Raw genomic sequence first — 16,758 nt, 5'->3', positions numbered from 1 at the left:
AATATGCAAAATATGTCAACTTCCTGATTTGTACCTCCCCAAGTTTTACAATAATTATAAGTGTAATTGCGGCTTAACTAAGTTGTTTCAGGAATTGCAAAATGCCCTTTTTCTAATTTAAATTCTCATCAATATGGACACCTAAGAATTTTTCAGTTTCCACCACTTCCAGCATATGAAAATGTTGTTTCTTTTTAAACAATGGAAATCCAGGATAGACTGTAACAATATTATGAAAAGGAAAGTTGTTACTCACTATGTAGCAGAGATGCTGAGTCGCGGATAGGCACAACAAAAAGACTGTCACAAATGAAGCTTTCTGTGATTAAGGCCTTCATCAACAATAGACAACAGACATAGACACACACACACACACACACACACACACACACACACACAGACACACACACACATGCAACTCACACACAAAACTGCAGTCTCAGGCATCTGAAACCACACTGCGAACAGCAGCACCAGTGCTCGATGGGAGTGGTGACTGGGTGGAGTAAGGAGAAGGCTGGGGCAGGGAGGGGGAGGGATGGTATGGTTGGGGTGATGGACAGTGAAGTGCTGCAGCTTAGATGATCCATATGGCACAGGCTGTGAAGCAGTCATTGAAGTGAAGGATGTCATGTTTGGCAGCATGTTCAGCAACAGGGTGGTCCACTTGTTTCTTGGCCACAGTTTGACAGTGGCCATTCATGTGGACAGACAGGTTTTTGGCTGTCATGTCCACATAGAATGCAGCACAGTGGTTGCAGCTTGGCTTGTAGATCACATGACTGGCTTCACAGGTAGCCCTGCCTTTGATGGGATAGTTGACATGAGTGACCGGACTTGAGTAGGTTAGTGGTGGGAGGATGCATGGGACAGGTGTTGCATCTAGGCATATTACAGTGGTATGAGCCAGGGTTGGAAGCAGGTGTTGTGTAAGGATGGACGAGTGTATTGTGTAGGTTTGGTGGACAGCGGAATACCACTGTGGGAGGGGTGGGAAGGATAGTGGGCAGGACTTTTGTCATTTCAGGGTACAATGAAAGATAGTTGAAACCATGGTGGAGTATGTAATTCAGTTGCTCCAGACCTGGGTGGTACTGAATTATGAGAGGAATGTTCCTTTGTGGCTGGACATTGGGAGTTTGGGAGGTGGTGGGAGACTGGAAAGATCAGGCATAGGAGACTTGTTTTTGTACACGTTTGAGAGGATAATTACGGTCTATGAAGGCTTCAGGGAGACCCTAGGTAAATTTCAAGTGGAACCATTTGTCACTGTAGATGTGATGACCATGGATGGCTGTACAGAAGGGACTTCTTGGTACGCTAGTATGGAACAGGTGGCAGCTGTCGAAATCATGCACTGGTGGTGCTGCTCGCAGTGTGGTTTCAGTTGCCTGAGACTGTAGTCATATGTGTGAGTTGCGTTTGCATTTGTGTGTGTGGGTGGGTGGGCTGGTGTGTGTGTGTATTCAATGACACTTTTAATAACTTTGTTACCTATTTCTTCCGTTTCTGTACGTATGCCTCAGTAGATTACAATACTACTGTCATCTGCAAAAAGAACTAATTGTGCTTGTTGCACATCAGACAAAAGATGATTTATATATATGAGGAACAGTAGTGGGCCTAGGACTGAGCCTTGGGAAACAACATATATGATATCATCTCAGTCAGAATTATATCACCAGACTATATTGGTTGAATTCTTTTGGTTAACTATGATTGTTCCATTGGTTAGCTATACCATCATTTCCATAAAACTTCAATCTGTCTTGGAAATACTACCATTCACACAGTCAAATGCATTAGATTGTTTGCAGAAAATACCAACCAGTGCTATTTTATTATTGAATGCTTGTAAGATATGGTGAATAAACATGTAAATGGTATTCTTAACAGAGCAACCCTTCTCAACCCAAACTGTGATTTGCTGAGGATATTATTGTTGACAAGATAAGATACTATTCTACAATAGATCACCTCAAAAATTTTGCAATATGATGTCAGCAGCAAAACAGGTCAGTAGTTATTCGTATGTCTCTTACCAGCTTTGTTAAAGAGGAGTTTAACAACTGTATACTTCAGTGACTCTGGGAAAATGTCTTGCGTTAGTGATGCATTACATATTTCAGGTAAGACTGGGCTTATTAGATGGGAAAAAATCTTTAGTACATTATTGGAAACACTATAAAAACCAGATGAGCTTTTATTTTTGAGAGAAAATGTTATATTCTTAATTTTAAAAAGAGAAGTTGGTAACAAATATATATGACTGAATTTATGAGAGACGTTTTGAACATATTGCTGTGATTTTTATCTTGAACTGTTTGTCCCCTTGCTTTCCACTATATTTAAGAAATGATTATTAAATACATTTGCTACTTGTGACTCGTCATATATAGCCCTACCATTCAGTTCAACAGTGATGTCTTGTTCTGTGGCTGGTTGTCCTGTCTCTTGTTTCACTACATTCCATATAATGGTACATCTGTTGTCAGAATGACTAATTTCTGACATGATGTGCATCTTCCTTCATTTTAACAAACTTTCTTAGTAATTTTGAATAGTTCTAGTAGTGTGTAACTGCTGCAGGGTCCCTACCTGTTCTTGCCAAAAGATACATTTCCTTTTTCCTTTCACAAGATACTTTAATTCTTCTAGAGGTCCATGGTTTTTTACATGGCTGTTTAGTGTCCTTTCTGATTAGCTTATGCGTAAAGCTATTTTCAAGTAATTATATGAATTTATTGTGGGATAGATTAAATTTTATGCTAGCATTTTGTTCATTATAACATACAAAGATAATAAAGTAGAACATATGTCATACAGGAATCCAAATCAACAAGAGGAGGAAGTGAAGGTCCCTCACTATGAGAGTACTCATTTTCATTAATTTGCTATTTTTAGCCTTAATTCTGACATAATCATATCATTTTATATTTGCTGCATGCATTATGAATGAAGATTTCATTATTTTACACAATCATTGTCTGTCACTAGTTCATGCTTGAAGATTTAGAGCAGCCTACTTACTTTGCACCAGAGCTCTGGAACAGTTCTGCCCATTCTTCTGGATCATAAAATTCTGCAGTGAAATCACTGGCGAAGTCTTGGTAGGTGAAGCCAGGCTTATAATTCTTTTCCATAAAATCAATGTACTCTTGATTGTTTGAACCTAAGGAAGTTGAAATGTTACAAAATTACACAGTAATTATCTGAAATGAAAATTTTAGACATATGTGAAAACTGATCTCATAATGTAAGTATAAACATACATGTTAAGCAAGACATTATGTGTTAAGTAGGATGTTATAAAATACCGAAAAAGAATAAAAAGTAAGCTTTTTTAATTACTTTACTCATAATTATCAGTGCAAAATTTGGATTTTGCTTTGCACATAATTCAAGTGGGTGATATATTGAATGTTTGCTCATCAGATGACAAGCAAAACAAAAGGTTACAATATTTTAAAGAACTTGGTTAGGTTTTTCTTGGGATCTATGGAAACCAAAGATAAATTTAATTACAAACAATAGGCATCACAAAAAACTCCACTGTAATGACTTATAACTACATTCCCTCAGAAAAAAAGCTGATGAAGACTAACATGTGGTAAAGATGGAAGTTGATTTTAAAGACAGTAAATGCTCTGCATCTAAACTTTACATACTGAGTTTTAGTTTTATATTTCCAAATGTCTTGTAAAATGAGGGAATTTACAATGATGAAAAATAAAGTTTATTTCTTAGTATAGTAACAGGGTAAGCAATCAGTTTGTGACAGTCACGTAGAAGATGTGTGCTCATGCCTCTCTATCACCAAAGAGACAACTCAACCTCAGATTCAAACTGAATTATTTGGCTGTAAACAACTGTAATGTTGTATAAGACATTATAAGTACATAAATAATTACCATATTCGAATAATTTTTGTATATAAATATTATTACATATATATTACTTATCATATACTCACCTCATATTTGATTTTGTTACACAAATTATGTAGACTACAAATTAAGTTGTAATAAAAGGGTATCTTTTTTTCATTTTCTACAAAGTCATTTGTGTTATAAAATGCCTTTTCTTTCAACTACCACTGTATCACCATTTTAAATTTGTTTCCATGCTGTTCCCTTGTGTTTTATGACATGCTGTTGAAAAATATTTTGCCAACATGTAAAAAATTACTTTTGACTTTTCTTAATCGAGTCCAAGGAATTTCTAGTAAGTTTTTGTTTCTAGTTCCATATGCGTGCATATCTGATCTAATCTCACATGTTGGACATTATTTGGTGTGCATGAGTATCTGCATAAGTACATTGAGTATGTATAGACTGGGGACTGTAAGTATTTTGTGCTCAACAAAGTGTTGTGTGCAAAGAGTTAAGTTACAGTACTGAACCAAAACTACATGTGGCTTTCTTCTACCACAGAAAGACTTCTTTTGCCCCATCAGAGTTTCCCCAAAGTAGTGTTCCATGTTGTAAGTGTGTATGGAAAAAGGCACAGTATGCCATAAACAGAACTCTTTACTCACACAATCCTCCAATTTCTTTAGGAAATATAAAACTCTTACCAACTTACTCACAGCTTTCCTGTGTGAGTATTCCAGCATTGGTGCTCCAACATATGATGCAGCAAAACACCTTAAATCTGTTCAACACCCAGCAGTAAGTTGGTGCATGGATCACATTAACAATCAATAAATATCTTATGTCAATAAGAGGAGCTACATTTGAATGACTCTGATATTATAGTAAGTTTTGATGTGGTATCTCTCTCTTCGCTCAAATTTCTGTGACCAGCTCATTATGGTTAACTGAGGTTAGGTTTTATATAAAATTAGTGAACATATTTCAACATCTGTTGACTTCCACTTACTTTTTGTTCAATCACTTGTTCTGTGAACAGACAAATAAATTGTGATGAGGAGCCCTTTATCACTCATTGTTGCCAACCTGTATATGGAAGATTTTGGGGGGGGGGGGGGGGGGTGTCATACTTTGGTCAGATCATCGGGACTGTAGAGGATAAGTGTAATAAGTGAGTGGTTGGAGTTTAAGATCAGACACAAGCACTGCAAGATGTGACAGAAAATCACCCATGTATTTTAATGATGATGAAAATTTCAATATAGGTAATAAGAAAAACTTTTATTGGAAACTGCAAGAAACAATTTGTTCATTGAAACAATCATATCCAAAATCAAACTTTGTAATACCTAAATTAAGGACCTCGGAAACATGGGGAGGAAACATGAACAACAAAGACTGATCTCAACATACTGTCAAGACAAGTCCTCTCCATGGACATCACCTTATTGTGCCAATGGCTTTGTGGGGGAAAAGTTTGTTATGCTAACAGTAGCGTAGCTGGACAGGTCTCAGCAGATGAATCCAATGAAGCATGCCCCACAATGAACCATCTCTACCCACACTCTTTTCATGTTCCTTTTTCATAGCCCTTTTCCCCAATTTATGATGTGACCCATACTGAAGGTGTATGGCACACAGAAAATGTGATGTGAATGAAGCCATAGAGGTACCTGCTGACCTCCCTGAGTACTGAGGCTTTCACTGGTATGGGACTCTGATGGTGTCAACAAGATATATCCCCAATTCTCATGTGACCAAAATGGAGAACACAGAAATAGATTTAAGAACTGAGGGACTTGATGGTGCCTCAAAAACCTGATCATCAGATGTTGAACCGACAGAAGCTGTTTCTGCCAATGGACTGGGGGTAGACCCATCCGAGGAGTGGAAAATATCATGGAGAAATTGGACAACATCAAGATCAGAAACTTGTCTTGGGTTCATGGGGAGACACTTTTAAGAGAACAAAGAGAAAAGGAAGTGAAGAAGTCTTCCTAAGAACAAGTGGACACAATTAAAAGTCTTGAACCTAATATTTCCTCAAAAAAACTGTCTCAGATTAAAGAGGATGAACAGACCCCTTTTACTTCCAAGACAGGGATGAGTCCATTACTCCCACTTCCTAGGATAATTGGATCCAAAAAAGCTAAGGCAGGAAACAGGGCAATAGACCTATAGTAAAGCTGTCTCAGTATTTAGGATGCTGGTAATACAATCGGGACATCCACTTATAACACCATCTCACAGCAGGAGGATCTTGTTTAGAGGGCTCTACACTGCAGAACTTCCTTTGGGAAATGCTCACACATCCTCTGTGAGCCCTGAAGAAAGACTTCTGTGCTTGTTGATTTGCTTCAAGTGAAGAGGTACACTCCTGTGTACAATCATGGTCCCACAGGCAACTGTAAACATTTTTTCATGAAGGAACTGACCATCTTCTCTAACAGTGGACTAAATATATTAACAGTTATGGTGGTTATTTTTGAAACAATGAAAATTTTACTTACTTTTTTCTATCTGTCACATTTTCACTTGACTGCTCCTCTACAGGGGCCACATCAGGCCATGGAGGAACTGGAGGTAAGTCTTACACTAGAAATCTAAAGACTCAGAACATGTATTCATGTTAAGAATGGGATTTCATTCATGCTGATAGTGAACTCCTGCTCCAGGGATTTAAAGACTACCAGGATGAAACAACATGAGGGATGAAGTATGAGGAAATTTGTACTGGCCTCAGCTTACTTTCCTTATGAGGACAATGTACATCCTTCCAAGGAAGTGAGGACATTAGTAGACAGCTGCTTGCAGCTGTATAAACAACTATTCGACTGTGATGCTAGTACTCAGTCCTGGTGTGAGGAAGCAGTGACACCAACAGCAGAAGTGAGTACCTACTTGAATAACTTTTGGAAAGCAATCTAGAGATCTTGGATATGGGGAAGAAGCCTACCTTCATAAATAGAGGGGAAGAAGTATGTAACTGACATACCTTTCCAATCCATCTTAATAAGCAGTTATGTCAGACAGTGGTACAGGGGTTTGAAAAAAGTGTTGAAAAGACCATGACCTATAGGAATCCCAGGAAAATAGACTGGGACTCACATAGTGCAGACCTAAACTCATAAAATAAAAACTTCAGTCACCAATCCAATAGACTTAGAGGAAATGGCAGACGATCTAACATCTGCCATTACACTGAGGTGACAAAAGTCGTGGGATACCTGGCAATATCATGACTGATCTCCTTTTGCCCAGTACAGTGCAGAAATTCGATGTGGTAATGACTCAATAAGTCCATGAAATATTGAGCCATACTGGCTCTATAGCCATCCATAATTGCAAAAATATTTCTGGTGCAGGATTTTGTGCATGAACTGACCTCTCAATTATATCCCATATCAGATGATCTGGATGGCCAAATCATTCGCTCATATTGTCCAGAATTATGAACTGTTGTGGTCTGATGACATGGCACATTGTCATCCATAAAAATTCCATTGTTATTTGGGAACATAATGTCTATGGGTGGCTATAAATGGACTCCAAACAGCTTAGCATACACATTTCCAGTCAATTTTCAGTTCATTTGGAGCAGAGGAATCAGTCCATTCCATATAAACATAACTTGGGTTTATGGCTTTACAGGTTCTGCACCACACTTGAATTTTACCATAACTCATACCAACTGAAACTGGGACTTATCTGACCAGGTCATTGTTTTCCAGTCATCTATAGTCCGACTGATATTGTCATAGCCCAGGAGAGGCACTGCAGGCAATGTTATGGCATTGGTAAAGGCACTCGTGTCAGCCATTTGCTGTCATAGCCCATTAATGCCAAATTTTGATACACTGTCCTAATGGATACATTTGTTGTATATCCCACATTGATTTCATGCCGTGCTGCTGGTTTGTCAGCACTGACAAATGTATCAATGCTCTTGTTCTTAGTCATTAAGTGAACTCCATCAGCCACTGCATTGTTTATGGTGAGAGATAATGCCCGAAATTTGTTATTCTTGGCACACTCTTGACACTGTGGATCTTGATACAGTGAATTCCCTAATGATTTCTGAAATGGAATGTCCCATGCATCACGCTCCAACTACCATTTCGAATTCAAGTCTGTTAATACCCAATATGCAGCCATAATCACATTGGAAATCTTTTCATATAAATCACCTGAGTACAAATGACAACTCTGCCAACGTACTTCCTGTTTACACCTTGTATATGGCATCTGTATAAGTGTAAATTGCCATCCCTTGACTTTTATCACCTCAGCATATAGCTTTGTACTTATAAAACTGCCCAGTCACCATGAATTGCACACACAGGAATGTACCTGGCATAACAATGATATTAAATTGCGGAGGAGGCAGGTAAGAAGACTTCAATTGTGCAACACAGAAAGAACAATGGGTACAATATTGGAAGGCTCTTTCTAAATACAATCTTGATTAAGCAACCAAAACAATCAACTTAGAAGGTGTTTTGTGAGAAAGTGGATGGCACAGCTGCCAGGGCCAGACTTAATAAAATCTTCACAAGAATAGCAAAAAATTCATAATGCGCAATTAGAAAGGAGGATTGTGGGTGTATAACTACAGTACATGAGATGCTAGGTATGCTCTTCAAGATTCACTTCCCTCAAGGCCCTTGGCAGATGATACAGACCAAGATTCAGTCCCTGTGAGGTACTGATTTACAGGTAACCAATGATAGAGAATGCCAGAGAATGTGTTGATTTCAAGAAAATCCAGTAGGTGGTGGAAACATTTCTACCATTCATGTTAACAGACTCAAATGAAATTTGCCAGTCTCTACTCCAACCAGCAGAAGAGGAATTAATCAGACTCCTATGCAGACTGTTTGGAGTTAGTTTATCAGCAGGGGTCATCTAATGCTTGAAGAACTATGAAGACTTTTAAAGACATCAGAAAAACTAGTTAATGTGCTTGTTAGGGAAAGGAGGTTAACTGAGGTTCCTGTACGTGAAAACCAACATACATATGAACCATGCAAATCAGCTCTACACTTTGAGGGAAGTGCTCTCTGTATTTTGCTGGATACTGAAGGGACTTTTAGCAATACAACCTTCAAATTCATAGGTAGAACTGCAGGAGAGCATGCCATTGAGACCATTTTAGGTAGGTGGATTAAGACCATGGCTCATAGACGAAAGGTAGAAACTACCATGTGGATGTGAAAATCGTGATCAACACTATTAGAAAGAGTCCCCACTACGTGGCACCTGTTAATGAATGAGATGATCAAGGAGTTAAATGCTAGAGGTTACTTTTGCCAATGATGCATAGACAACTTAAGTCATTGTAATACTTGGCACATTTGCTAGTGCTACTAGAACAAGCACTCTGACCAATGTGCAAAACTGGTGTAGAAAACAGGAGTTAAGGGTCAGTCCTAGGAAAACTGTCATAGTACCGTTAACAAGGAAACATATCCAGGACACATACTGTGATCTTAAGTCTTCGAGGAAATTCTATCAGCAGAGCGGTTAGTAATGTACCTAGGGGTAACCTTCGATGTGAAACTAACAGTAGCTCATTATATAAAGACTACAGGTTCTAGGGCAAAAGGCACTCTGATGTGCACTTGAAGAGCCTGTGCTAAAAACTGGGGTCGAAATCCCAGAAGCATGTACTGGATATGCATCTCTGAAATGAGGCAAGTAATTTATAGGGCTACACCATGGTGAAATAAAGCAAAAGAAAAGGCAGCTGCTAAGGTGCTTGGAAAGGTGCAGAGATTGGTGTGCTAAGCCATAACAGGTGGAATTAGCTGTACATACACTGCTTGGATGGAGACCATGCTGGACCTGCCCCCAGTATATCTTTGGGTTACAACTGGGACAGCTGCAGGAGCATACAGTGACTATAGGAATGATCAGGGAAATATTGGCTCACTAAATAACTGCTTCCAGCTGCTTCAATAAATCTTTCAGTGTAACAAATGGAAGCATGAAGCAGTGGAAGAATGAATGATGATACCATCCATGGGTCAAAAACAGATGAAGGTGCTGGGGCGAGGGCATATGGGATGCAGCCTAGGCTAAAGAGGACAGTCTCTCTAGGGAAACTGGGTACAGTATTCCAGGCAGAGATATTCACAATTCGAATGTGCGCAGAGGAGAATCAACTCAGGATGCTGCACTGATCGTAGCATCTATATTCATTCAGACAGACAAGCAGCCCCAAAGTCTCATCAGGCCCTGTAGTAAGATCAAATATCATTGCAGAATGCCCAAACGCACTTGTGAGAGTAGGGGAAACCAACAAAGTAAACCTGCTGTTGGTTGCTGGTCATTCTGGAATTAGTGGCAGTGAACAAGCCAATAAACTGGCCAGGATAGGAAAAATATATTGAAATATCAGCCTCAGTTGTGAAATTTTTCTGGTCTTGACCCAGGTTTCACCTAGAATTACTATAACATGCCAGAGTAAGGCACAGTCAGCATTAAAAATTAGAACCTATAGTACCGTGGTACGATGTCAAATTAGTTTTAATTTGACATCGTACCACAGTACTATAGGTTCTAATTTTTAATGTTGACTGTGTCTTACTCTGGCACGTTATAGTAATTTTATACTTCTGAAGAAGGCTATATTATTCTAGCCAAAACCTGAGTCAAGACCAGAAAATTTTCACAACTGTGGCGGATTTTTCAATATATTAGTCTATCACAGTTGCTGACAGGGCTGCAAATATGCTAAAAATTCTTGGCCAGAATAGGCATGATGACTCCGTTTGTTGGACAGGAACCTGTCTTAACTATCACTATGACGACAGTAAAATCTAAATTACATGGCTGGATCAGAAGGTAGCTTGAAGAATATTTAACTAAAAACCAGAAAACCAAATATCACAAGCTAATGATGTCAAAATCAAGTTTTAAGAGACGTTCTGCAATATTGAACAGCAGGCAGATTAAATTCATGGTAGGTTTAATGACTGGCTATAGGAACTTCAGGGAAGACCTGCACACAGTGGGTATAGAGAAAGAAGCTCCAAAGTGCAAACTGTCTGAGGGATGAAACTGCACAACATTTAATCTTCCATTGGCAAGCAGTGGAGGCCAAAAGACACAAAATATTTGGATCACTAATTTATGAAGAGTTTGTGTCTAACAGAGACTTAGTACATGGTCTCCTACTACCATATTTTGTGGATTATAAGGTGCACTTTTCACTTTGAAAAATTGCTTCCAAAATTCAGCGCATCTTACACTCGAAATTAATAGAAAAATGACTAGCGTTTGATTTAAAATTCCTGACAGTCTTAAAAATGGCCATTTATTCAATGCCGCGAGAAATTTAACTCTACCTGACAACATTGCATTCAACTGGTAGCAAAAGTGAAGTGAAAGTGACTTTTGTTATCGGTAACAGTACAATATTTTTGTTAGTAGCTAGTTTCATAATGGAAAAAAATAAAGTGATATTCATATGATGGTTATAAATTGAAAGTAATAGAATAGACCTATGAAAAAGAACATGGAAACAGGGCAGCTGAGCAGCATTTCGGCCATCCACCAACAGAAAAATCCATTTGTGATTGGCAGGCTGGTAAAGAAGTAACGAAAAAAATGAGGAAGACTAAAAGTGCAAATATAGGAGTGAATACAAAACGGTAAAAACTAGAAGGTGGCCTACTGAAATGAATTCAAGGACACTGTCAAAATGGCACTGGAATTAATAAAAAGATGATTCAAAACACAATCTTAAGTTAGCGCCACAGTGGAACTTAACAGACGTGCTATATGTTTATGAAGCATCACGGACTTAGCATGTGAGCCAGAACTAAAATATCTCAGAAAATGCCTCAAGAGTATGAAGAGAAAATATTGTCTTTCCATCACTTTATTATTCAACATTGAAGAAAAACCAGTGTGGGACTAAGCCACACAGTGAATATGGATGAAACTCCTCTGACATTTAATGTGCCGAGTAATGGAGCCGTTGCCATGAAAGGTGCTAAAACTTTAGCTTTAAACACAAGTGGACACAAGAAATGCATTACACTGTTGTCCCTTCATGTTGTACTGACAGCACTAAACTTAATCCAATGATCATTTTCAACTGCAAGATAATGCCAAAATCTTCTGAAATACTGCCAGATATTGTTCACACGTACATGACTAAAGTTGGATGGACAAGACTGGTATGAAATTATGGATAAACAGAGTGTGGCAGAGAAGGAAAGATGCTTTATTTATTGAAGAGTTCTCTTCTTGTGCTAGATCAGTTTAGAAGTTATTTGAAAAATCCTTTGAAAGAGAAACCAGGACAGAAAACTACAGAGCTTGCTGTTATCATGGGGGGGTCTTGCTTCACAATTGCAACCTCTTGATGTTTCGATAAATATACCATTTAAAGTGCATATGATAATTGGAACAAATGAATGATGAAAGAAACCCACATGAATTCACACCGAATAGAGCTCTAAGACAACATACAGCTATAGTTGGCGGGGACTTCAACCTTCCCTCGATATGTTGGCAAAAATACTTGTTCATAACCGGTGGTAGGCAGAAAACATCTTCCGAGATTGTCCTAAACGCTTTCTCCGAAAATTATTTCGAGCAGTTAGTCCACGAACCCACGCGAATTGTAAATGGTTGCGAAAACATACTTGACCTCTTAGCCACAAACAATCCAGAGCTGATAATAATTTTATTTAAAAAAGCGGATAAAGTGTCACTAGAAGCCTTCCTAAGAGACAATCTGCATTCCTTCTGAACTGACTATGTAAATGTAGACGAGATGTGGCTCAAAATCAAAGATATAGTAGCAACAGCAATTGAGAGATTCATACCCCATAAATTGGTAAGAGATGGAATGGATCCCCCGTGGTACACAAAACAGATCCGAACGCTGTTGCAGAGGCAACGGAAAAAGCATGCGAAGTTCAGAAGAACGCGAAATCCTGAAGATTGGCTAAAATTTACAGACGCGCGAAATTTGGCACGAACTTCAATGCGAGATGCCTTTAATAGGTTCCACAACGAAACATTGTCTCGAAATTTGGTAGAAAATCCGAAGAAATTCTGGTCGTATGTAAAGTACACAAGCGGCAAGACGCAGTCAATACCTTCGCTGCGCAGTGCCGATGGTACTGTTATCAACGACTGTGCCGCTAAAGCGGAGTTATTGAACGCAGTTTTCCGAAATTCCTTCACCAAGGAAGACGAATGGAATATTCCAGAATTTGAAACACGAACATCTGCTAACATGAGTTTCTTAGAAGTAGATACCTTAGGGGTTGCGAAGCAACTCAAATCGCTTGATACGGGCAAGTCTTCAGGTCCAGATTGTATACCGATTAGGTTTCTTTCTGATTACGCTGATACAGTAGCTCCCTACTTAGCACTCATATACAACCGTTCGCTCACCGATAGATCTGTGCCTACAGATTGGAAAATTGTGCAGTTTGCACCAGTGTTTAAGAAGGGTAGTAGGGGTAATCCATCCAACTACAGACCTATATCATTGACGTCGGTTTGCAGTAGGGTTTTGGAGCATATACTGTATTCATACATTATGAATCACCTCGAAGGTGATTTCTTTAATTTCTTGGTTCAGTCTTTTCATGGTTACACTGGAAATCCTTTGTATGTTACGCTTTTCTGAAAACAATGTGCCCAGCGTTGAATTATTCTTAGTTTCAATCAGTTTCTCGTGTGATATTAATGCATCTCCTCATTTTTCTTTTTAAAAAAAGCTGAAGCAATCAAGCAGTGGCAGTTTTCACATTTGACTATGGGTATTGTAGTGGTTTTATATTAGCAAAGTCAGCTGACTTACGATGTTTGGTGGTGCATAATTAATGGCAGTGATATTGTTGCGATACATAAACGCAGGGGTTGAGGCTGGACTATCATTCTGGCACCTCCTATGAATTTTTGTTTTTTTTTCTTTCTTTTTTTTTAATTCACGGGAACTGTCAGCACCGGAGATTTAAAACAGTGCCCGTGAACTAAGTAACTACAATTTGCCGTTTTGTTCAATTGTGCTCATGTTCAAATGTGTTACTTATTTGTAGTAATGAACATGAATTTAGATCATCTTAGTTGTAATACAACTCAAGGAGTAGAAGGCAAATGACATTTAAAGCGTGTACTAAACATCTGACTCCGTGTCCTATGTCACATCATGTATCTTTCCTAACCCTTCAGGATTTCGGATTTGTACGTGACCCCGATGAACAGGGAATGTCTTCACCGCTAAATACTTTAATAATTAATATCGGACCACAGGCGTCTGCCGAAATTTTTCCAGAGAGTGGGCAGACTCTAAAATGACCATTTTTGATACAAATTACTTGATCAGTTTCGAGATGTATCATGCCTTTATTTGCAGATTAAATTGACAAAACTACCAAACATTGCTTGAAGAAATGGTCTGCTGAACTGATGGCGAACACTATGAAAGACTTAGTAAACTTTAAAAATCATGTTTATTGTTGCTAGTTACAGCTTTCAACAAATTTTATTACATTTAATTTTTTGGCAAAAGTCGTTGCATATTTCCAATTTCAAATTGCAACGAATGCATAATTATAATTCTGCTTTTACCATATTCTTGTTTCTAGTGTCAGACTACATATGTGACTGAATACGCCTTTCGTACAGGCATTGCTACGTGGAATCGTCATTATCCTTTGGATAATTTAATGATATGAGCGGAATTTTAAAAATGATAATCAATCACAGTGCTGAACAAACACATACTATACGAACAGAATGGCACGAATCCAAACACCTGGCAATCCATGTCATGCCATAATAACTAAATTATGGTGGTCTTCCAAAAAATTATTATAGGCTGTTCCAGAGAATTGATGGTTACGCAGTCAATATTTACATTTGTTATAGTTAGATTACTCTGATACTAAAAATGTTAAGTGTGAGCTGATTCCTTCAAAGTACACTTTTTTGTACTATTAAAATGATTGCCAATGTGACATTTCTGAAGCTGACATGTAAAAATATATCCTTCTACAATTACACATGACATGTATCCAACAAAATGATCAATAAACTAGTTAATAAAGCATCAAATGTAATGCTGAAATATACCAAAATATAGAAAATATTTCAAACGTAATGAGAAAAAGAAGACCCATGTTTTTTGGACAGTTATTTCGAATGCTAGACAGTAGATTAACTAATAAGACTTTCATATACTTGTGGAGTAAGAAGTTCACAAGCGGTTTCAACGAACTAAATAAGTGTTTAGAAAGAAACAATACAAAAACAGAAGATACAAACAACAGAGAAGCCTTTCGGGAAAAAGTATTGAAAATAGAAGGATTCGTAGGCAGGTTAGCTAAAAGACTGGTTCAAAATCGTCTGAAAAGCGAAAGAAGAAACATAGTGAACAAATGAAAGCATATTGGAAGAAAAGAACAAAGAATGAAACCTGAAGGGCGAAATCATATGAAGTGGGAGTACTGTTGGTTATAAACAAAAATAACCAGTGATTAATCTTCCCGCAAACTGATAATGCGCAGAACAAATTTTAATGCACACCTGAGTGCACACGGTACCACACGTGGCGTTCTGTGAAATCGAACAATGCTCCAAGAAGTGCTGAATTTAGGTTCTTGATGGTCACTCTTAAGACACCTGCGAAGGGGAATTTGATTCCAAAACTGTTAGGAAACGTCTCGTAGCCAACTTGTCACAATACTTCGAGAAAGGCAATAAACGAAGAGCAGTCTATTGTAATAGCGGATCAGCTGCGTGCTCATTGTTATCGGAAACGAACAATTTCCAAACGAAAGAAACTAGAGTTCTATAATCCAATATCTGGTGTTACGTTTTCGAAAAAAAGTGGTAATTGTCTTAGCAATATCTCACTGCAATCAGACACATAATGCTACAATTGGCTACATGAGAGGTTCTGCAGAATCACGGGGATTGCTACTAGGATTGTATGAGAATTCTGTCTTTAATAAGAATTCTGTACTCCATATTCGTCTGGGGGTTAACTGCTCCCTTCCCTTCTCCCTTTGCAGGAGACTATAACCGTCATAATTTCCCGTGACATGTCTACATCAATAGACCGCAAGCGACCTGATGGTGTGTAGCAAAGCATACCTATGTTACTGCTAACTGATCTCCCCTTCCCTGTTTCACTCACAAATGGCGCGTGGGGCGAATGATTGTAGGTACACCTCTAATTTCTCTAATTTTCTAATCACCGAAACTTGCACATATAGTGACTCCTACATTCACAGTGTTTTCCATCGGGCTAGAAGTGGTAAACCTACAGTTCAGTAGAATCGCTGATAACTGTTGCTATAAAGTGTGAGAATTCTATGATGAATAAAATACGTGTTCCCAGTTTCTGGGAGGGGTTACTGCCCCGTCTCCTACCCCCTCCCCCTCCTGCCCCTTGTGAGCGCCTGTGTAGTAGGCACATGTTCAGCTACAGTACAACTGTTTGAATGTTGTGACTACGTCATACTGATGAAGTCCACCGGCTTGGGCCGATATGTACTGAGGAGAACCAGGGAGCAAAGTGACACAGGTAAGGGAACAACAGTGAAAACTGTTGTTTACCGGGTGATCAAAAAGTCAGTATAAATTTGAAAACTTAATGAACCACGGAATAATTTAGATAGAGAGGTAAAAATTGACACACATGCTTGGAATGTCATGGGGTTTTATTAGAACAAAAATGCAGGATGGCGCTCCACCCCATATTGCTAGACGCGTGAAAGATCTCTTGCACGCGTCGTTTGGTGATGATCGTGTGCTCAGCTTGGCCTCCCAGGACCCCAGACCTCAGTCTGTTCAGTTATTGGCTTTGGGGTTACCTGAAGTCGCAAGTGTATCGTGATCGGCCGACATCTCT

The 16,758-nt window shown here is 38.6% G+C and overlaps 1 protein-coding gene across 1 annotated transcript in view; it reads right to left on the bottom strand.

Annotated features, from left to right (window-relative positions):
* Positions 1-16,758, bottom strand: part of LOC126267506 (alpha-L-fucosidase-like) — a 93,987-nt gene that overhangs the window by 62,382 nt on the left and 14,847 nt on the right. The window contains exon 2 of the mRNA XM_049972803.1: positions 3,031-3,172. Within this exon, the coding sequence (XP_049828760.1) occupies positions 3,031-3,172 (142 nt within the window). The remainder of the gene's footprint in view (positions 1-3,030; positions 3,173-16,758) is intronic.

Source organism: Schistocerca gregaria, chromosome 4, assembly GCF_023897955.1.
Source record: "Schistocerca gregaria isolate iqSchGreg1 chromosome 4, iqSchGreg1.2, whole genome shotgun sequence".
NCBI classification, from domain to species: Eukaryota; Metazoa; Arthropoda; class Insecta; order Orthoptera; family Acrididae; genus Schistocerca; species Schistocerca gregaria.
Note: the sequence above shows the minus strand (reverse complement) of the source record. Positions and strands in the feature narration are given on the sequence as shown.